We start from the raw sequence: 20,915 nt of genomic DNA on the forward strand, positions 1-20,915 counted from the left end.
ACTTATTTCATCTGGACTGCCCAAACTGTGGTGCAGTGTAATGTGTACGCTAATGAACAGTAACTTACAGCTGATGAAATTCAAGAAATGGGCCATTCTTCTAGTTTATGTACAGACACCATCCATGGGTCCCATTACTGATTGATGGCATGATACACTGACAATACAAATGCTGGGCATGCCAGTCAAGCTGATTCTGTCATAATATAAACTTAATAAATTGATACAGGAGTGTTTTACCAGTGTGCCTTTAGTAAAATGCAAAATAAGGTACTTTTCGAAGGAAATACCATGGTGAAACAATACCAAAGCATGGCTACTAATTCCTCAGTGCTGAGAGCTGGGCTTGAGGTATAAATTGAATTGTAATGCACAATCTTTTTTCCTCCATGACTTAAATTATAATTATTCAGATCATTTGTATATGCTGAATACCTTCTTCCATGATCTTTGAAGAACTTTAGAAGGACAGGTAGGATTAGTTATCTTTCACTAGGCAGGAGTTGAAGCTGCTCAACATTGCTGTGAGCTCAGAATTGCTGGACTCAGCAATTTTTTAAAGGAAAGAGTAATAATTCTTAATTATTTGCTCAACTACGTGCATTAAGAGAGTTAAGTAATTGCACATAGAATAGTTGTAAGCACTAATATTTGGGTAAAATATCCATAAGGAAAGATCTCTGATAACTCTAGACTCCCACAGATTATGTTAGCATCCTGCCTACCTTTCCCATCTTTACAAAAGTAGCTCTGTATATTCTGATAATGTAACTCCAAGACATATCTAAATATCACAAGGATCTTTTCTGTAGAGAAGCCTTTAAATATAGAAGTTATGGGACAGAAATATAAAGAAAAAAAGACTAAATCCCAGTGCAATGCACAAACTTGGAGTAGTTCTAATGAAAAAATCTTACTTTCAGATGCAGGAAAGCTTTTCTAGGTAACTTCTTTTCTGAAGGAGTTGGACAGCAGCAGCCTCAGACAGCAGCAAGTATTACACATAAAGCTAATGTTTATATGATCCCCCTATCTGTGAGAGCCCACCTGAAGAGTTTTCAAAATGAAACAATGTTGATGTACATTTAAGTTGTAATTCAGCATGCCTGTATCAGATTTACCATGTGTATCAGCAGGAAGCTATATGGAGATATCTGCAATATTTTCTTTCTGGATGCTCAGAATTTTAAAACACAATTCAAAAACTTACAAGAAATGGTCAGTTCTGCAATGATTTGTTTACTTATTTCCAAGAGCAATGTCAAAATCTGAAAAAAAAATGAAAATATACCATGATTTTTTACTGAAGGGTTTCATTTACCTGTCCATGCTGCACAGATTCATACATGTTGTTCTAACATGCTAGAGAATAAAAATTTTTGGTAGTGAAATGATCTCTGTCAGGTCCACTGAAGTTTTAAATAAATTACACTGGAGACAGTTTAGAAGAAGAATAAAAAATCAGCTTTCCTATTGACAAAAAGATTAAATAATCATAAAAAGGTTGCCATAAACATTATTTATAGACTGGTGTGAGTCCCTCAGGTACGCAGACAATCTCTCATGAGCATCTATTTTTAAATTGTATCAATGAAAAATTATTTGTTGGAAAGTGACTCACAGCTGATTAATCTGAAGATAGAAGAAGTAAATGTAGAAGACACGAAGCTTCTGGCTACGTAAGTAACTTCTGATGATTCATGAGTGGTTTAACACCTGAAATTTCTGTAGCAGAAGTCTTCTAACAAGACTCAATAACATATATTGTGAAAAGATTGCGCTTATTTAAGAGCAAAATGCTTTTAAAGCTATTATCTGACAATCTTTCATTTTACATTCAAATTTCGAAACATCTTGTATTTGTGGTCTGATTGCAAACACATACATGGAGAAATTCTAAGAGAAGTCTAGAAATCAGAAAGGTATTTCAGCGGCAATTCACATTGGAAAGAACATGGAAGAGCTTAAAAATGCCAAAACTACTCACATGGGTTCTCAGATAGTGTAGGAGGCAATGCCATTGAAGTGACAGGTCTTTTTTAAAGCTTGGACATAGGGGACTATCATCCCTCTTCAGGTGTGGAGATTAAAGAAATCTTTCATTGAAGGCACCTTATATTTATGAAACTATTTCAGATGGAATTGTACCCAAACGTTTTCAAGATCAGCTGAGTGAGGAGCCAACAAATTCATTGTTTAAGAGATGTAAATCTGTTTTCTTTCTCTGTTCCTGATGTGACCTCAACACAGTAAGCAGAGGCTCTAGGGGTCTGCTCTATCCTCCCTATTACATTTATTAATGAGAAGACAAGAAAGAAGGTGTTTATATTATTGTAAAGGTCACCCCCTCACAAAGCATTACCTACTGCAGAACCACTGAATCACAGAATCACATAATGGGTGTGGAAGGGACCACGGTGGGTTTTTTGCAGATCTGGCCTTGCCAGAAACATCAAATTTGACTCCAGCCATGGAAATATGATTTATTTGGCCAGGGAGACAACAGGCATAAAAATTTATTCCTGAAATTATCTACACAAAAAAAGCATAAATATTTTTGGATACATACAATACATTGGGAATGTCATTATTCAAAGAACCACTACAGATTGCTAAGTATAGGTGCAAACTTTTATAATAACCAAACTTCTAGCTCAAATAACATTTAGATGCATTTCATGAAATTGTGAAATAGACAGAAATATGGTTTCAAAAATAATTGAACAAATTAAAGGAACAAAAATCAGTAAGAGATCAGTAAGACTGTTAAATTCAGAAGGCAACCTCTCTTGCACAAACATCCCTCCAGCCAACTGCTAGTGGGGTTTTTCAGGGAAGTATCCTGAGCATGTGCCCTGCTCAAAGACTATTCCCATAATCACTGTCTGAGACAGGCCAGTGGGCTTGATAAACATCTTTTCACAAGAGTGCATCTGAATTAAAACTTTAAATTCAATTCTGCAGCTGTCAATCTTATTTTGGCTTTTCCACACTTCAGAAGTAATGTGGTGCTGCCATCAACTGGACTTAAAGATGTAAAGAAAAGGGTCTTTTTGAGTAGAAACTGTGTTGTGTCAGTGTGTACTTGGGAGTTGTGTCTACACCTGGAAATTCAGAGGTCTTTTTGTCCATAAACAAAGGTTTCTTGTGTGGTTTACATGTGTAAACATGGAGACATCCAACCTGCTTCCTTTCTGAACGAAGTCTGAGCCTTCCCTTGCGTATTTCTAACCTAGTAAGCAAAGCCTGACATTTTGGGTTTTTTTTTCATGTAATTCTTAGGACTATCAGGAAGCTTCCAATTTGGAGCAGTTTGTGACTCGCTTTCTTTTGAAGGAGACACTGAACCAGTTGCAATCCCTCCAGAGCTCCCTGGAATGTGCCATGGAAACCACAGAGGAGCAGACCCGGCAGGAGAGGTGAGCAAACCCCTCTTCAGATGCAGGGAAGGGAGTGAGGAGTGAGGTCACTGAGAACCTCCAAGACCACTTTACATTTCACCCAGAAATCTGATATAGGGAATAACAGGAGAAATAAGGCTACACTTTTTATTCCATATAGGAACCCACTAATAGGAATTTTCCTGAAATTTAATGCATATGATCCTGTGGTGGGCTGTATGTAGGACAATCATTTTGGTACACACTAGGCTCTGCTGACTTCCTTTTAAATCCCTGGAGAGTTTAATATCAAATGTAGAAACCAGACCACTGCAATATAAAGAGCTCTGAAATTACTATAATGACTGTCTGTTTTGTTTGGTTTTTCCAGCTTTATGGTTTTGTTTTCATTCCTGGTTGCACAATGGTCTTCATGTTAAAAGAAGAAATAGCCAGGCTTTTATTTGTCACAGCTTCTTCCTAGAATATTGGGCCATAGTCTTGGTTAACAGCTAGCTCTATAAACTCTCAGTCACCTGGGTAGCCTTTATCCATCCAAGGGGTTTAGCTGAATTTAGTACAATGATCTCAGTGATGAGGATTTGTAGATTCAAGGATCAAAATATTTTTGAAAAGTAACTTGTCTATATGTATTTTTTTCCTCAGTATGCTATTGTTAAAGATTATAGGGTAAGCAAAATACAAACTGTTGTGTTTCATGGACAAAGAAGATCTTAAGACCTTTCTGTTGGAAATGCCATTTTCTTGTTTTTCTGTTGGAAATGTCATTTTCTTGTTTGTTTTGCTGTTGGGTTTGAGATCTCTGAAGTACAGGAGTAATACCCTGTGGTTTTGTGCCAGCACCTTGACTGTAGGAATCAAGCAGGTTTTGAAAGTCTGAGGGTGCACCGACCATGCACAGTATTTTTGTACCTCTTGACAGTTCCTTTGCAGTCATGCTACGAAACTCCTGTGAATGAAGAAACTGTGAATGAAGAATGGTTACTTAGGTCAGATCACAACCATATCATGGACACTGATCTTGAGATTTGTCTCCCTAAAAGATTTACGTTTTTGCCAGCTTAAGCCTCTTCTTTTTTTCTATTAACTTCTTTAATGACCTAACCAAATGTTCTGGTTTGGTCAAATTTAGAAATATATCCTCTGAGAGAAGGCACAACCACCGCCCACCCCCCTTACCCCTCCACCAGGTTTGGGAAAAATAAATTTTCCTCGAAGGAAATTGAAAGATATAAAAACTATTTATTTAACAAACACACGGGAAAAGAATAATAATGCTAAATAATAAAATCTCTCTCTGTGGAGAAAAAGCCTGGGAAAGTGTTAGAGTCCTCCCTTTGGTCTCCTCAGAGCTGGGGCTTGGCCCAGAGCCCGGCCCTCTGTACCCAGTGGAAAGTTCTCCTGATGTGCTCTGATATTGAAGCAGTCCTGTAGAAAAGGGAGAAAATCCGAAATTCCCATGAAGGAAAAAAGTTCAACTCTCAGTCTGTCTCTGGAGAAAAAGAAACTGAAAAACTGCCCAAAATCTGACTGGAAAAAAAAACCTGCAAGCTGGGTGCTTCCTCACTCCCCTGCTGCAGCTGGAAAAAAAAGTCGCTATCTCTGTGTGACCTTGAACAAGCTGCAAACTGCTTTGAATAAGTTTTGCTCAGTTTTTCCTTCCTCCTCTCAGGCTCAGTTTAAAGGCATAGAAAGGCACCAGAATTAATTTCTGGGCATAGGGCAGCGATATGGGATACACATCATAAAGTCACCCCAAGACACCAAATAAGAGTGAAAATCCAGAAAATAATTCAGTGCTCTCAATAGGTATTTCTTTTTTATTGAATTCAAAAGGGAACATAGAAGCACATTTTTTGAGAACAGAGAGAGAAGAGCTCTCCTACATATTTTTCCTTAAGAAGTCTCCTGTGTTTCTGTGCAGAAAAGATCCAACAAAACCAGAAGTGCTCTCAATTCAGTGGCCAGGAAAACGCTTAGCTCGAAGGCTTCAGAGGAACAACAGCCTGTCATCAAATAATCCTCATTCTAGCACAGGTATGGTATTTCACATTTTAAAGATATTTAAAATGTGCTTACACTCATGCACAGAAAAAGATGCACATGTCTTACTCACAAAAATTTAATTTTAACATCTAACTAAATCAGATACTTTACTGGCAGAAGACAATTTCAATTTAATACAGAAGATGTTAACTCAAAACTGAGGAAACTGAGGAAAATCAATGCATACCCATAGATCTGAAATTATAAAATATAAAAACATAATTGTAGGCCAAACTGTGTATTTTGTATTGGTCCAACACTTTTTAGGCAATCTTTATTGCCTGCAGATTTGAATGAAAAGGTGAAGGCTATAACTTATATACAACCCTGAGTCTCTGCCATGACTCACATCCCAGCTGAGGGGAATAAATAAGAAACAGAAAGAGAAAATACAAAACCTGAAAGAAAAGAATATTTCATTTAAGATAACACAAAAAAAGTCTGAAGCAGAATTGTGCTTTGGAAAATGATAGAAAATTATTTGCTTTGGTAAATGGGATTCTTTGGAAGGAGTGACATTAAGCATGAGGCTGCAGTGAAGACATCTCCATGCTTAGTGCTGTGTCCCAGAATCAAGGCATGAAGATGACTGAAATAACAAAACGTGATGGGTCTAGCTTACTTCTTGACTAGTCACTGCTTGCAGCCACGTGCTGACCTCTTCCTTTTAAACCCTCTCCTGAGGACCTTTCTGTCACTCACATTCATGACTCACTCCCTTTCATTCAGCAAATGATGCTGCTCATTGAGAGCAGTGATGCAGGATGATGGTCAGTCTCTTGTGAGTTGATGTTGTTCCTAACAAGGAAGGTCACAGAGCCTTGTAGCTGCACTCCTAATTCAGAAGGAACCCAAGCAAATGCAAGCTCTACCAAATCCATTCACTGCATTGGTGTAATCTCAAAGAGCTAACATTTACTTCCACAGCTCTACTAATAGCTGACAGCTGTCCACTTTCCTGCACAAGATTTGTGTTTGTCTTGGCACTTGGTCTTCCTGCTTACCCCCTGCTGCCCACATACATAGTAACACTGTGGTGTGTGTATGCACTCGAGGCTCAGGCCAGCATTTCTTCAGCCTGTGTACTTGTTCAGGTATAACCACACCCTGCCTCCTCTAGAGATCACAGCTGTGGAATGTTCTCAGCATTAGGATTTCTTTCTTTGGTCAAAACACATGCAAGTGCCACAAGAACTCTCAGCTGGAAAATGAGCAGGTTAATGAATGTGCATAACAAGAGCATTTATTGAAAAATCTCCAGTTTCTGATAAACAACCCTTCTCTCTCCTTTGAGCTATCACTTATGTACACATTTACATGGTGGGTGATGTCAGGAACTGCTTTATTAGTGCACGTTTTTTTCCTAGAGTATTGTGCTTTTCATTTGGCAGACAATTTTCAGGAGACTTTAGCAAAGCAAAACTTTCCAGAGACTTTAGAGGGACTCACAGAATCACAGAACATCCTGAGTTGGAAAGCACTCATAAGGATCATCAAAGTCCAGCTCCTGGCCCTGTACAGCACCGTTCCCAAGACTTACACCATGTGCCTGAGAGCATTGTCCAAATGCTTCTTGAAATCCTGGTGCTGTGACCACTTCCCTGGGGAGCCTGTTTCAGTGCCCAACCACCCTCCGGGTGAAGAATTTTTTCCTAATATCCAACTTAATCCTCCCCTGACACAGCTTGATGCCATTCCCTTGGGTCCTGTCACTCGTCACTCTCACTGGAGAGAAGAGACGGATTCCTGTCCCTCCTCTTCCCCTTGATGCCTTAAGAGGCCTCCTAGACACAGAGACTAGACAGGAGTAAGGGAATAAAAGTAGGTATTTATTTGAAAGGCCTTCAAAGGTACCCCCTGGGGGCCAGAGGCTATTGCCAAGATAGATAACAGGTCAGGAGTTCTTCACACTTTTATAGGTTTGGTTCATTTGCATATCAGGGTTAATTCTCCAATTAAAGCTTTAGTTTAATGATGTAATTCCCCTCAGCTTGCCCCCCTTTAGAGGCTCTTTGGTTTATACTTTTTGGGCCTAGGACGGTCTGGGTATCCTTGAAGAGCAGGACCAGAGAGGCTTTGTTATGTCTACCTAGCATGAGAGAGCAGAAGTTAACAGGCTACAGGAAACTTCAGAATTACACACTAAGAAGTACAGGATTTGAAAAATATAAAAGTTAAAACCTAAGGCATCACCCTCACGAGGAAGTTGCAGACTACAATGAGGTCTCCCCTCAGTTTCCTCTTCTCCAGGCTGAACAAACCAAGTGACCTCAGCCACTCCTCATACAGCTTCCCCTCAAGGCCCTTCACCATCTTCATAGCCCAGATGCTTGTGCCTTTCTAGTGATGTCTTATCCTTGGTCCTAAAATTAAGAGCCAGACGTGGTTAAGGGATAAAGGGTTTTTACCTTGGGATTTAATAAGAATCCTTACGGTGCAACAATTCATCAAGATGGAATGCACACACACGGTGGATTGCGTGTACAATTTTATAGACCTTGTGAATTAGCATATTTAACAGAGATGCCCCCCAGTGAGAGGCTTGAATGAAGTGACATCTCACTATGCTAAATTATTCCCCCCCAGATGGGCCTAATTCTAGTTTACAGGATATGTTCTAGAGGGGCCTTTGTTTCTTAAGATAGCGTAAGGCTTTCCAGCCTCCAACTGTGAGGCCTTTAGGATGTTTGGTCTTCTGCTCTAGAAGAATACCGGGACTATGCTAAGATGTCAGACCTAAAGAATTACAAGTATGCATGCTAAGGGTACTGAGAATACATAAAAGGTATATAAAAAGAAAAGGCAAAAAATCATCATGGCATCACTGGAACACGATCTTCTAGCTCCACCCTTGCTATATGACATCAGATCAGGTTGGATGGGGCCTGAGCAATCTGATCTAGTGGAAGGTTCCCTGCCCATGGCAGGGGAGTTGAAACTAGATAATCTTTATGGTCCCTTCCAACCCAAACCATTCTAAGATTCTATGATCTGGTCACTACACAGGCAGGAATATACCTGCAGTAGAGATGAAGATTTTTCTTCGGTTATCAGTATGATTTCAAAAGCACTGGCATTAATCTAGAATGTAGTTTTCATTCTGTATGAATTTCTATTGTATCTTAAACAGAAGGAAAATCATTCATAGAGTCAGATCATGCTTTCCTTTAGTTTCACCTAAATGAACATTGAACTAGTTGCAGCACAATCTTTGAGAAGCAAAATAAATTGCATGCTAAACCTTTTTTTAATATAAAATACAGGATTACACTATGGATGAGCAATTTAGTAACATTTTATAAATGTTTATCATTTATCTTTTCCAAAGGTTGGATTGAGGAAGACAGCCAGTGGGTGATCCAGATAAACAGACTCCAGAAGCTAATTGATAGACTGGAAAAGAAGGTGTGTGGGCTTTTTCACCTGTTTCTTCTTTCACTTTCAGTAAAGCAATCCTTAAAACACAAATGTTTTCAATGCCCCAGCTGCAACATTACCTAAGAGAGCTAACACTCATTAAATTACTACATTTTTCTTCCACCTTCCTTTTTCCTATTCATGACATGGCTTTTCCATGCTTCCTTTCCCTCTCCCATCACCACAGATTAAACTTTTCATAAAGACATGAAGAGTTGCATTGTTCTATGACTGGAGGATGTTAATGTATTTAATTATGCTTGTTCAGGGGAACATGCTACAACCTTCCCCTTTTAGCATCTGATATTTTCCTCTTCCTCTCCAAACATTCCCGCGAAAGCTTGACAGAAAGTTTTGTTTCTTCCTTTCCCATCAGAGAATACTCATTTATAAAGATTAAACCACTTTCCTTGTCAGTACAGTTCAATCAAAATCTGATGCAAATCCTGCCTGGGAGCTGGCTGTACCACCTCCCAGAACCCAGAAACCACCCGTGGTTTCCACACCAAAGCAGAGCCCTCCAGGAGTCTGACATATGACCCATCTGATGCAACAATGCCAGGGCTTCCCAGTACTTGTAAAATCCTGAGCCACATCTGTCAGTACAGAAAATATCTATTCCTCTTAATTGTTATTGAGACCTGATTGCTACCCTGGTGTTCAAAAGTTGTCTTATAATCTGTGTGTGATGACTTCATTTTTTTTGGAGAAGAAAGAACAGGAGGGGAAAAAGCAAGGTTATAAATTCCTGGGCTGTTCTCTGCATTAAGTTTCCGTATTGAAGGACAGACAGACAATTTCAGGTAGGCGCTAAGGGAGTGGCTGAATTCAGTGGATTTTGCGACCCAGGGTATTTCTTCCTCCTTGTCTGCTAGAGGTGAGGTTTTAGGCTGAAGTGCTCTCAGACTCAGGAGTAGCTCCCATCCCAGTGCAGCTGATGTTGTTCCTCCCCACAGGTCAGTGCTCACCAGCAGCGAGACTGTACCTGTACTCCAAAGACACTGGCATGGGTCTCTTCACCAGCACTCACAGGGACATGAAACAGCTTGATCCCGTTCTTTCTTTCTAGCTGATTGGGATATTCCCCCATGAATATTATCATCTAGTATTTGTGGCTGGACCCATACCCTTTACCCAGGCACTGGCTCAAACCTTGGCTCATGGCAGAAAAATGTCTTCTGTTACTCCACCACTAGTCCAACTTGAGTTCAGTAGCAAGTTACACATATAGAAAATAGTCAAGTAAGGGATTTAACAAAAAAAAACCAAACCAATAAATGGTGGTGACTTGGCACAGCGGTCAGCAAGAGAAGCATACTGACCTTTCCCTGCTGTTGCTCCCTCCCAAATGAAAAAACTGCCCTTAATTACTTTTCCCGTTTGGTCTCAGTTTGGTATTTCTGTTATCTCAGCTTTATTACTGATTAGCTGCGTATGGTCACGTGACCCCAGCACGATTGGCTTTGCTCCAAAAGGAGCCCAGTATTCCCTTAGGTTATCCCTGCAGCCTGACAGTCTCTTGCATCACTTCTCCTTCACCAGCTGTGAAATTCAGCCATTCCTTGTGGCACTGTCCATGACTTCTGTCAGCTTCTTACTCTGTTCCTTGCCATGCTCTGCAGCTCTTCATGCTCTGCTCGGTCCAGCAAGCTCTGGCCAGGGAATACCCATGAGCCTCTATCCACCTGCTTCCTCCCAGAGGTCATTTCTTCATGGGAAAGGCAATTACACAGCAGTTGCCACATTAATGACATTTTAGTAGCAGCTTGATTTTTTCTAAATAGATATAAATTGGATTTTGAAATGTCAAAGTCTATCACAAATGATTAGTCTGGCTTTACTCCCCACCCTGCTTTGGAAACAGCAGCTCACTGTCCTGCCACAGTTGCCACCTGACATGGACTGATGTCAAAAGAAAACATTTAAAAGAATGTTACTTAAAAAAGAAATATACCTGGCATACAGCAATAATGCAGTGTAAATGTTACAGAAAGCAGCCAAACATTTTGTGGTAAATAAACTAACAACAAGGATGTTATAAAATGATCAAATCTTCTACAGATAAACAACAGAGAACCTCAGCCTGAAAAGTGCCAAAGGGATACAGTGGCAGGGCATATACCTCCCATAATTACCTCCTTGTCAATATAAAACTTGATTAATAAACCATAGCAATTAGATAAGTCCAATTTTTCCAGTAGGCAACCTATTTATATCCACCTTTGCCTAACTTTGCAGCTGCTTGATTTTGTATCTCACAGCCACATCTGACTGTGAGAGGCATTAAATACCAGCTGCCTTTCAGCAGCTACGAACAGCCCCTCTTTCTGACTTTGCCCTGAAACAGATTAGAAAGGATTGCATAATCATGCTAAAGGGAAATTTCCAGAATCCACCCCTTCTCAGCTGAGGTGGGGTAGGATTGCAGAGGCATTTTAAAGCCCCAGCTCTGAGCTGCATAAGTTTTTATTTCCAGGCTGCACGGTACTGGGCTGGCAGGACTTCTGTTCTGCACACCAGGCTACTTCCATCAGGCTCAAAAGCCAAGCCACCCAGTGCAGGAGCCCTCTTTCCTCACAGATGGGGACCATGTGCCAGTGCTCACATGCTCCAAGGCCACACAGGCTGGCTGTGCAGACTCACCCCATCTGTGCAGGCACGCTCTGCCTAATGACATAACACTACTGAAGAACTACTAGAGATTATTTTTAACTCCTAGAGGGGGCTAGCAAGTTATGAGTCAGTGTTCCTACTGGAATACTACCTGGTGAAGGGTAGATTTAGCGTTGTCTAAGTCTTCTGCTGTGTTCTGTCAAAGGGGAATTTGACCATGAATCAGTCCTGTAATTTGTCTATTTTCACTCAAATTCTAAATTTACATATACTGGCAAAGAAAAGAATTATTCTCTTGTTACCTGTAGAGAAACTTTGCAGTACAACTTGAGTCATTACTTTCCTCTCTTTTTCCATATGTTTCCCAAGAAAAAAATAGCAGGGAAAGTATAGAACTACAGGAATACACATTTTTCCCTCAGTTTTTTTATCTGAAGTGTCTGCACTGACCATAAAGCTGGCTGCCTTTCCCTTCATACACACCTTTCATGCCTTTCTATCCACATTCTGCAGAAGATGTACAACTACACAGCAGTTTCTGAATACTTCACTCCTGCCTTGCTCTGCCACCTGCTGCTGGTGGAGGTCCTCTGTTCATTTGAACTCTACCTGCACATCTCTTGCTGGCTTTTCAGCGAGTACAGCATCTGTGCTGGCAGAACAGCTGCTACCTGAGGTTAATCAATCCCTACCCATGCTGGGAGCGGAAGAAAATTTTTCTCTTTGCTACACAAGAGCTGTGTTCAGTGAGAAGCGAAGCACCACTAACAAAGAGTGTGTTTTGCTTCAGCTGCTTGTTGCAAATCAATCTGCTTTTCTTTTCAGGCATATGGGTGTTTTTCAGAATATCATAATAACACTGGGTTAGGAAGTACTGCATGTGCCTGGAGAGTAAAGAATAATTTTTTGCGCTCTGCTGGTTGGTGTTTGAGTGAATCACTGATTCCTGATGTGCACATCCAGTTTGTGTACCAGGTGTACTCACAGACACATCTCTTTGCTGCTGCCCAGCCTGTCCTCACAGCAAGGGCAGCAGTTCAGAAACCTGACTTGGACCATCATGCACATCTCTTTCAGTGCTAGAAAACAGCCCCCTGCAACCATAGAGTCCCTGTAGGGGAATTTCTTCTGTGTAAAGTTTTATGATTGCACAATAGTGGCTGATAGCTCATTTCAAATTACCCTTCTTGCTCTCCACAGTCTGTGTGACAATTTGAGAGGATGTCTGTCTTTTCTCAATTAAATCCAACATACATTTGGGAACAAGCAGATTTGTTAAAATGAAAAATCACCTGCCAAGCACTATAAATAAAACTTTACAAGTCAGCCTGGGCTGGAATTAACCACTGAGGCATGCAAGATCTTGTAAGCAACATTTCTGTTTGACTTAGAACTAATAAAGAAGGGATTTAACTTCTTGAGGTAGAGCAGAATCTAGTTATTGGAATAGTTTGTTAAAAATGTAAGAGCAGAACACAGCTGTAGTATTGACTCCTACAATTTCTATTTTCTTTTTAATTGCCTCACAGGATCTAAAGCTTGAGCCACTTGAAGAGGAAGTTTTGGAAGAAAATGCAAGATCTGTAAGTACTTTTCAAGATAATGATTTTGACATTGGATTTGAAACACTAGGCATTGAGACCGCACCTGGTCTCTTCTGTTAAAAAATAATTTTAAAAATCTTTATCCTCACTTTTTCCAGTAATCACAGTTAGCAGAATACACTGTGCAAAAGGCAACAGAACAAAACTTAGAATATGTGGGCAAAACTTTTATACTAATTTTTTGCATTGCTTTCAAAGGATAGAGTGAGCCAAAACTTTAACACACATAAGGAGAAAAATGTGTCATTAATAAGATTTATCCAATGTTTATGGGGTGGTGGCTTCTCTGCTCCAAATGCTGCATGCATACTTTAAACCCTTGTTTTACAGCCTCCTTCCCTCCAAAAACTGCTGTAGGAAATCTTATGAGGAAAAATGAAAGAGTATCTAGTGCTAACCAGTAATCAACATTACAACCTACAAAACCAAAACTGTGACCAGAAATAAACTTACTGTTAAACAAGTTTATGTCCCAAGACTGATACACTAGCATTCCTAAATTCACGGCTTTGAACCTAAAAAATGCAAATCAAATGCAAGTGAAAAGATTATTTCATAACAGGAGTTGCATTAGATTTTTTTAAAATGAGATTATGCATTATTGCTACACAGACTGCTTATAATCCATGATATAACAGTATTCATAATCAAAGCAGAAACAAGTCAAAAACCTGTATAAGACATTAAGTTGTACTCATTAAGAAGAACATAGTGTTCCTTTAAATATTCCATTAGTGAAGTTGACAAGCTTCAGTAGATGAATCAATAAATTAACTATTTGAAAGAGCTAAATGATAATTATATTAATTCAGGATAAATAGGTCTTCTGTACTACTGACTGTTTCCATAGTCCTGTTTATAAAGACTTTTCATTTCCTGCAGAATTGTGGAGGGAAGACCCCCTCTCTATCCATCACTTAACATGGGCTATCTTAGGCCTCTCACTCACCTGAGGTTCAGGGCTCTAAAAGGTAAAAAACTATGAAAGCACCTCAATTAAAGCAACAATGCATCCGGTGCAGATTGTGGGGATATGCTCTTATCCCAAACCTCACACCTGCTGGCATACATTCATCCAAGAAAACTCACTGACTTTATTACTGAACATCTTAAAGATCAGCCTTTGTTTTGCCCTCTTCTGAAAAGACTCTCATCCCGAGTTTGGACAACTCTTCTTCTCTGAAGTGGACACTCATGCCTAGACATAAAAACCATGCTTTCTAACAATGCATTTCTAATTCTCCACTCCAGACAGGGACTTCAAACTTCAAGGGAACTTTTGTGCGTTTTCTTTGATGATTGTGGTTTGTATTGTTTCATGATAGACTTTTCTAAGTTTAAAGTACAAGGAATTCAGAGGAAGATATGGCAGTAATAGTGTAATGGTTTTGTATCAGCACATAATGATCGTTCAGCATCAAATGTCTGTGATAGAAGAAAAAGTGGAGGAATTCCGTCTTGCCCTGAAGCAGTATGTGGAATCTGCTTCTGCTCAAGGTGGCTGCTTGCAGTAAGTACAATGTTATTGTCCCTGGGCTGAAGGAAGGAATGCAGTCTTTTTTCTTTAATAAGATAATAATAATAATTCTTGGATTATTTATGAAGAGAACCTATAACTCCTTTCTTGGTGGGTTATGTGTGTGTGTAAGAGCTTTTCAAAGACAGCTAGAACTAGAAAGAGATGTCAGAATGTGCAGATTTTAGGTACTATCACAAAATGACAGTACAGGCTATCCCAAAGATGCTAAACAATCTTTTCAGGCTTGTTAGCTCTGCAGGTCATCAAGTCATGACTTCTGGAAGCTCCTAGGCTGAGACTCTTTGTTGGAAAACTCATTTGCCATCCTTCATTTGTGCTCACCTGGAAATGGAGCAACTTATCAACTTGTTTGCCAGTTGTCTGCTTGGAAGCTTTCAGAATCTTCCCTTTAGGCTGTCATTGTAGCATTTTAATTCATAAGAAAGAATTGGAAAAATTAAAAAGCAAATTTGTCAATGAAACTGTGTTTCTACTTTGCTCCTTTTAGAATTAAATAAAACATTAGAGCTGGGTTAAGAATAAATTTTAGCGGCTTACCACTGTACTTAATTTCTGAATTTAACATAGTGGAGAGATCTACTATCATACATCCTACAGACCATTATGAAAAACATATTTTTGTAATGATATTGCAAATATCATTGATATTTGTAATGATTTTGCATAATACTGCATCTTTCTTTATATTCAAGGGCTTCAAAGACTGCCTATCACATCTCTAATTTATGAGTCTTGTTACTATGAGATTATCACATTTAGGATTTTATCAGTAGTGTTCACATAGACCAGAAAAATGAAGTTAAGCTGGAAGAAGAGTGATCTTTCTGCAGTGGTAAAGGCAGACTGATGAGGAAAATAAAATTTTCTTGTTGGCCAAGAGATGGGAAAAAAACCCCATGAGAAGCCCTCCCAGCCCCCTCCCAGAAATGAACATCCAGCAAAACACTGTAGTGACTGCAGACTTGTCAGGGAAGAGAGATTACATGACTTCAGAATGCAACTCAACAAATGGTGGCACAAAGTTCCTTTCTCGCCCAAGTTTACAGGCGTTTGGTAAGTCTGTAATGCCACCTAACGGATGGGTTTTGCTGTAGCTATAATTGACAGTGACTTGTTTATTCCAACAGCTTTTGGTATTTTTGCTATTTTACCGTGCACTTTCACATACAGCAGGAGAAAACCAATAAATCATAAAACATTCCTGACCACATTATGAAGCATAAGCTGAGACCAGTTTTCAAGCACATCCTTAGTGAGATCAGCAATCTCACATGTGGGCACACTGACAAATCTGTATATATACTTTCTGTGCCATTTATTGAAACACCAATTTGAGTACCCAAGTGCATAAGTGCCCTACATGCTATAAAGCTTTTATGCTCAGGATAATAAGCAGGATGATTCTGTGTAGAGGATCAAGAGATATTCTGTGGGTCATTTTTCACCCTTGAGAAACTGTTCCTTGAATAACTTATGAAAAGTAACTAGTACCCAAAATATTATTTTAAAGGTGTATCTGCAGCAGATATCAGCCTATCTGGCAATACTAACTAATAAAAATAAATACACAAGGATTTATTTTCTAAAAGCTCACATAATTTGCAGTATATGATCACTATGATAATATAACTTTGTTAAATTTATTACTTGGGTTGTTTTTTGGGTTTGGTTTTGTTGTTTTGTTCTGTGGGGTTTTTTTTCAAAAATCACTGCATTTATTCCTAATCATAAGCAGTTAGGAATAAAATGTATATGTCAAATAACTTTATTGCGTTTCATTAAATTAGTTCTACTGTGAAATTTTTAGTGTTTCCATACAGAAGTTTCCAACTAATTTCCGCTTCATTGTTTATGAGTTCTGGGAAAACAGCAATGCCTGGAATAGGTAAGTTTTGGTGGCATTTTCAGGGTTTTGGTGGCGAGTATTTTTTTTTGGGTTTGTTTTTTGGTTTTTTTTTTTTTTTTGGTAATACATAAAGTTTTGAAGTTTAGAAATCAATTGTGTAGAAAGACTGAGTACAAATTACTTTAAATACTGCTAACTGATCTTTTGATAAATATATCACAATTAATACTTCAGAACAATACTTCAGTTGCTAAAGACTTGAATATACTGAAACATAAATAAAAATGCCAGAAAGAAAAAGGTGATTCAAAACAGAAAAAGTCTGAAAGTGAGTAGATAAAGATATAGCATCAGACAGATGTTAGTTCATCGCCGACAGAAAACCAGGAAGACAGCAATATTAACAGAGCTTCACAGTAAAGAAGAAAAAGAGACCCAATTATTGAAACAGGAGATGTGCCACCCCACAGCACACTTCAGCATGCGAGTAGTTATGGGGAACTCTCCCAAAACTTCCCAATCCACATCACAGGAACTCATCTGACAGACTCCCAGTGTCTCTTTTTGGGCCCAAAATAGAAGTTATAGTGACTAAATATCCTACCAGATGAATTTTAGTCTCTGGCAGGCAGATGACTAAGAAATTGAGACAAAAAGATAATCTACATTTAGTTAAAAAAAACTCAGACAAACCAACCCTATGATCCTAAATCTGTAGACAGAACTCGTTCTTAGGGAGATGGAGAAGTCTCTTGAAGCTTTGTTGCTTTCCTTTCAAACCAAAGCCCAGTTTTACTGGGTTTCCTATCACAAAGACTCAAGAACACTGGTAACACACGTCAGCATCGTACTGGGTCACAACCAAGAGATGAGCATCAGAGTGACAGCGAGCTGCACAGAGAAAAACTGTGTTTAATATAACATGCAAGAACTTCATAGCTTATCTGGTCTCCTCTCCCACAATAACGTAGGTTTTGAAGCACAGAATCTCTGTTACAGCATTAACTGTAATTAATTAACTTAGCAGTAACTTCTAATGCTCGTTTAAAAAATTGAGCTCCTTTAAAAAACCTGTTACATTTTTATTTTTTACAATTATTTAGCCACCTTCAAATGAATTACAGCAAGGCATTCCAAAGAAGTAATGTGGATTTCTTGGAAGCTCCAGAGCTCATCACAACAATGCTAGTCCCTGGTAAATATCAACTTTTCACATTTTTTTGTTTGTTCCTTATGAAAGGTTTTATTATATTAGTGTGTTCCATATGCAAGACCATTGCATAATATCACCCTTAGTCAGATCTGCTTTGGTAAAGTATAGAGGAGAAAGGGACTCAAAATGTTTTTATTTTAACTACAGAAATATAAAATGCATCAGCAAGGAGAAGACCCACAGTGCTTTATTTTACATACTGTGAAGTTACACTAACATACACTATTTGAGAAAATATCTAGAATAAACAATACTATTTGTGAATGGTAAAATAGACCCTGTTTAAGCTTTTCAAGGAAAAAAAATGCTTTCTGATTAAGACTTCAACTTATTCCTACTTACATTGACTGAAGGGAGCCTTAATTACCAATAACTGATATTTACTAACCAACTTGTTGTACATACTTCCTGCTATGTTAAAAAAAGCAAGGTGGTAAAGATTCAGATTATTATTCCTAATACAAACCAATGAGCATGTAACATCTTTCTCCCAGAAAAAAGAGTTAAAAGGCACAGTGCAGGATGAAGCAAAGAAAGCATCAGTCCCATATTTACAGAGAGAGGAGAGCAATTTTGGTGGGTTTTTTTTATTTTAAGGAACACAAATCTATTAGAATGAAGCCCTAATTCCCTGTATGTCTGGGTACAGACTATATTTAAAATAATAAAACCCCACTTAGTAGAAAAATAAATGTAGTCCTGTACCCAGGGTTTCTCCTTAAAAGAAACTGGCCAAGACATCTTCAGACCTCATGAGGCTGATCTGGACACAAAATTACATGCCAGGGATCCCTGCAGAATCAGAAGATTGCAGTTAATGAACCAAGAATCTCTGTAAATCTTGTATCTTACTGGGATATTGCTGGATTTAAGACAAACTTGACTGTAGCAAACAATGAAGCCTTTCCCCAAAATTCTTTGTGTCCAAGAGACTGCACATGGTCCACCAGTGTTCCAGGGTAGTTTTCTCATGGGTAAAGTACAATTAACATAAAATAAAATGTAAACGTAACTTTTAAATGCCTAAATATGGAAGCGTCTGAAATTGGATTCCAGCTACACATTAAAGCATTTACTCTGCCTGCTAAGAAAGATTTCAGTCTGCAGCACTCTATCTGGCAGACAGTTGCCATAGAAACAGCATTTCTCACTGTGTACTCCTTGCTGGGGTGGGGGGACCAATGGGAATTAATGCACTCACAGCTCTTCGTACAATTTTATACATTACCTGTAATTTAGAAATCTGTACACTGATTTGAACTCTGTTTCATGGAAATATGATTTGTATAGATCATCCCACAACTGATCTATATAAATCATCTATGTCTTTGAAAGACAGTAAATGTTCTTGAAGTATAAAATGATGGCTGCAATACACTGCAGTACACTTTAGAAAAGAATTTTAGACACCGTAAAGTGACACCACTGTAAAATCAGAAGAAAAAACCCCCAAACCTGTCTGCAATTAGAACACAAGATAGGCTCTATTTTAAGAGCAAATTTACCTTGGATGAGAAACTTCCAAACTTCCTCTACACATCTGGGTAGCTAAGAACTGAATCAATTGCAAATTGTAATCTGAATCTGATTCGATCAAAGTTTACAACCCAAAAGTCTTTACCAATTAAGTAAAATTAATAAGGATACACTTATGTGGCCAAGAATGATTCAGGAAGACAAGTTTTCAAGACTGTTTGGTCCAGTATTATCCTAAAGAGAATTAATTTCCCGTCGGTTAATAAGAACCACAACCTATTACAACCACTCATACACCTGTTAACTCACCCAGTTGCTTCAGCCAATCTACCAGGGTGGCACGAATCACTCAGTTCACCTTCAGTGAATATCTCATTTTTACACAAGATCTGGACTTGAGGACTCCTGAGAACCTTTGAGCGAAGAAAACATAAGCTAAGGGGAAACCATTGAACAATTATAACACTATAACCCATGAGAAATAAATAGTTAAATTTGCATTTTTGGGGGCTGAAATTCATTAATCCACTGATGTTTCAGAGACTACTAGGCTCATAGCCTGAATTCAGGTAAGACTCTTGAGTATTTTCTCATCACGTTTCTTCATGAATAACAATTTACATTAAAATAGCATTAATGGCAGCATTTAGGGATACATACACAAGAAACAAGTTCTGTAATGAATTTCTGTAGTGTGAAACCTATGGAGCCGAGAGCACCCATCTCCCATCTCTGGCATCTCAGATCCAGTCACAATTCCTTTCCTTCCTTCCCATCTCTCTCCATAAATCTTGTGGCTCCTCTCTGCATAAGGCTCCATTTCAAAAGGGCAAAGGCGAACAAACACAAATTGGTTTCACCCCAGCACTGTCTATAATCTGGTGATTACAGAACTTTTTATGGGAATGACATTTTACAAGTTCATCAATTCTCTTACTTTCGAGGACAAAATGCTATTAATTCCTAGAGCTGTGTTAAAAAACCACCAGATCAGAATAATGTCACAAGGAAAGCAAGTCATTAAAGGTAACACAACCAGGGAACATAGTGCTCAGCTTAAAAACTGACACAGCAGCACAGGATTGAGGATTTATGTGGTTTGCACTTGGGTATCTGGGTGCTTAATTCTATGCAACCGCACCTATGACACGTTAATGCTTCTTTTGATGTTATCAAAAGGAGATATAATGCTTGTGATAAAGCCACCTTCCCACCACTTATACTCATCTCTCCCTGTATTCTGAGCACTTTTTCTCACCAGTATTTGCTGCATATATTAAACTAATCTTTCTTTATATATGTTGTAGGTATTTTATTTAGGATTTTTACCAGAGGTCAAAGAAGAAATGCCCTTTATGTTAACAAATAAATAAATTCTGCTCTCTTTCAGCATCGTGGTGGGTCCTCAATAACGACTAGAAGCTGTGGTTCCAAGTAATGTTAATGTATTGTCTTTTGTTACACTATCATTCATATTGCAGTGTACAGGTGCATTTATGATGTGATAATGTTCGTTATTATGGATGGGATCTTTTCCACTCGATCCATTTTAAAATCTGGAAAACTGCGTATTCATTACCTTCTCCTCTTGTGACTAGTTCAGTGAAATGAAGCATTCTAAAAACTGAAATAAGACAACATGATAAACTATTTATTTTGTATATACAGTCCAAACTGTCACAGAAAAGTATGTCTTGAATGTATGACTAAATATTTGTGAAAAGTTTTATTATTGCATTAATAAATAATCATTACTTAA

The 20,915-nt window shown here is 38.5% G+C and overlaps 1 protein-coding gene across 1 annotated transcript in view; it reads left to right on the forward strand.

Moving 5' to 3' along the window:
- The window catches only part of NECAB1 (N-terminal EF-hand calcium binding protein 1), a gene marked incomplete at its 5' end in the record, with an annotated part of 58,879 nt that extends 37,964 nt beyond the window's left edge, over positions 1–20,915 (forward strand). Inside the window, 8 exons of the mRNA XM_017731043.1 lie at positions 3,283–3,419; positions 5,326–5,438; positions 8,776–8,852; positions 13,007–13,060; positions 14,479–14,591; positions 16,429–16,506; positions 17,571–17,662; positions 20,547–20,915. Coding sequence (XP_017586532.1) covers positions 3,283–3,419; positions 5,326–5,438; positions 8,776–8,852; positions 13,007–13,060; positions 14,479–14,591; positions 16,429–16,506; positions 17,571–17,662; positions 20,547–20,575 — 693 coding nt within the window. The remainder of the gene's footprint in view (positions 1–3,282; positions 3,420–5,325; positions 5,439–8,775; positions 8,853–13,006; positions 13,061–14,478; positions 14,592–16,428; positions 16,507–17,570; positions 17,663–20,546) is intronic.

Source organism: Corvus brachyrhynchos, unplaced genomic scaffold (genome assembly GCF_000691975.1).
Source record: "Corvus brachyrhynchos isolate BGI_N302 unplaced genomic scaffold, ASM69197v1 scaffold293, whole genome shotgun sequence".
NCBI classification, from domain to species: Eukaryota; Metazoa; Chordata; class Aves; order Passeriformes; family Corvidae; genus Corvus; species Corvus brachyrhynchos.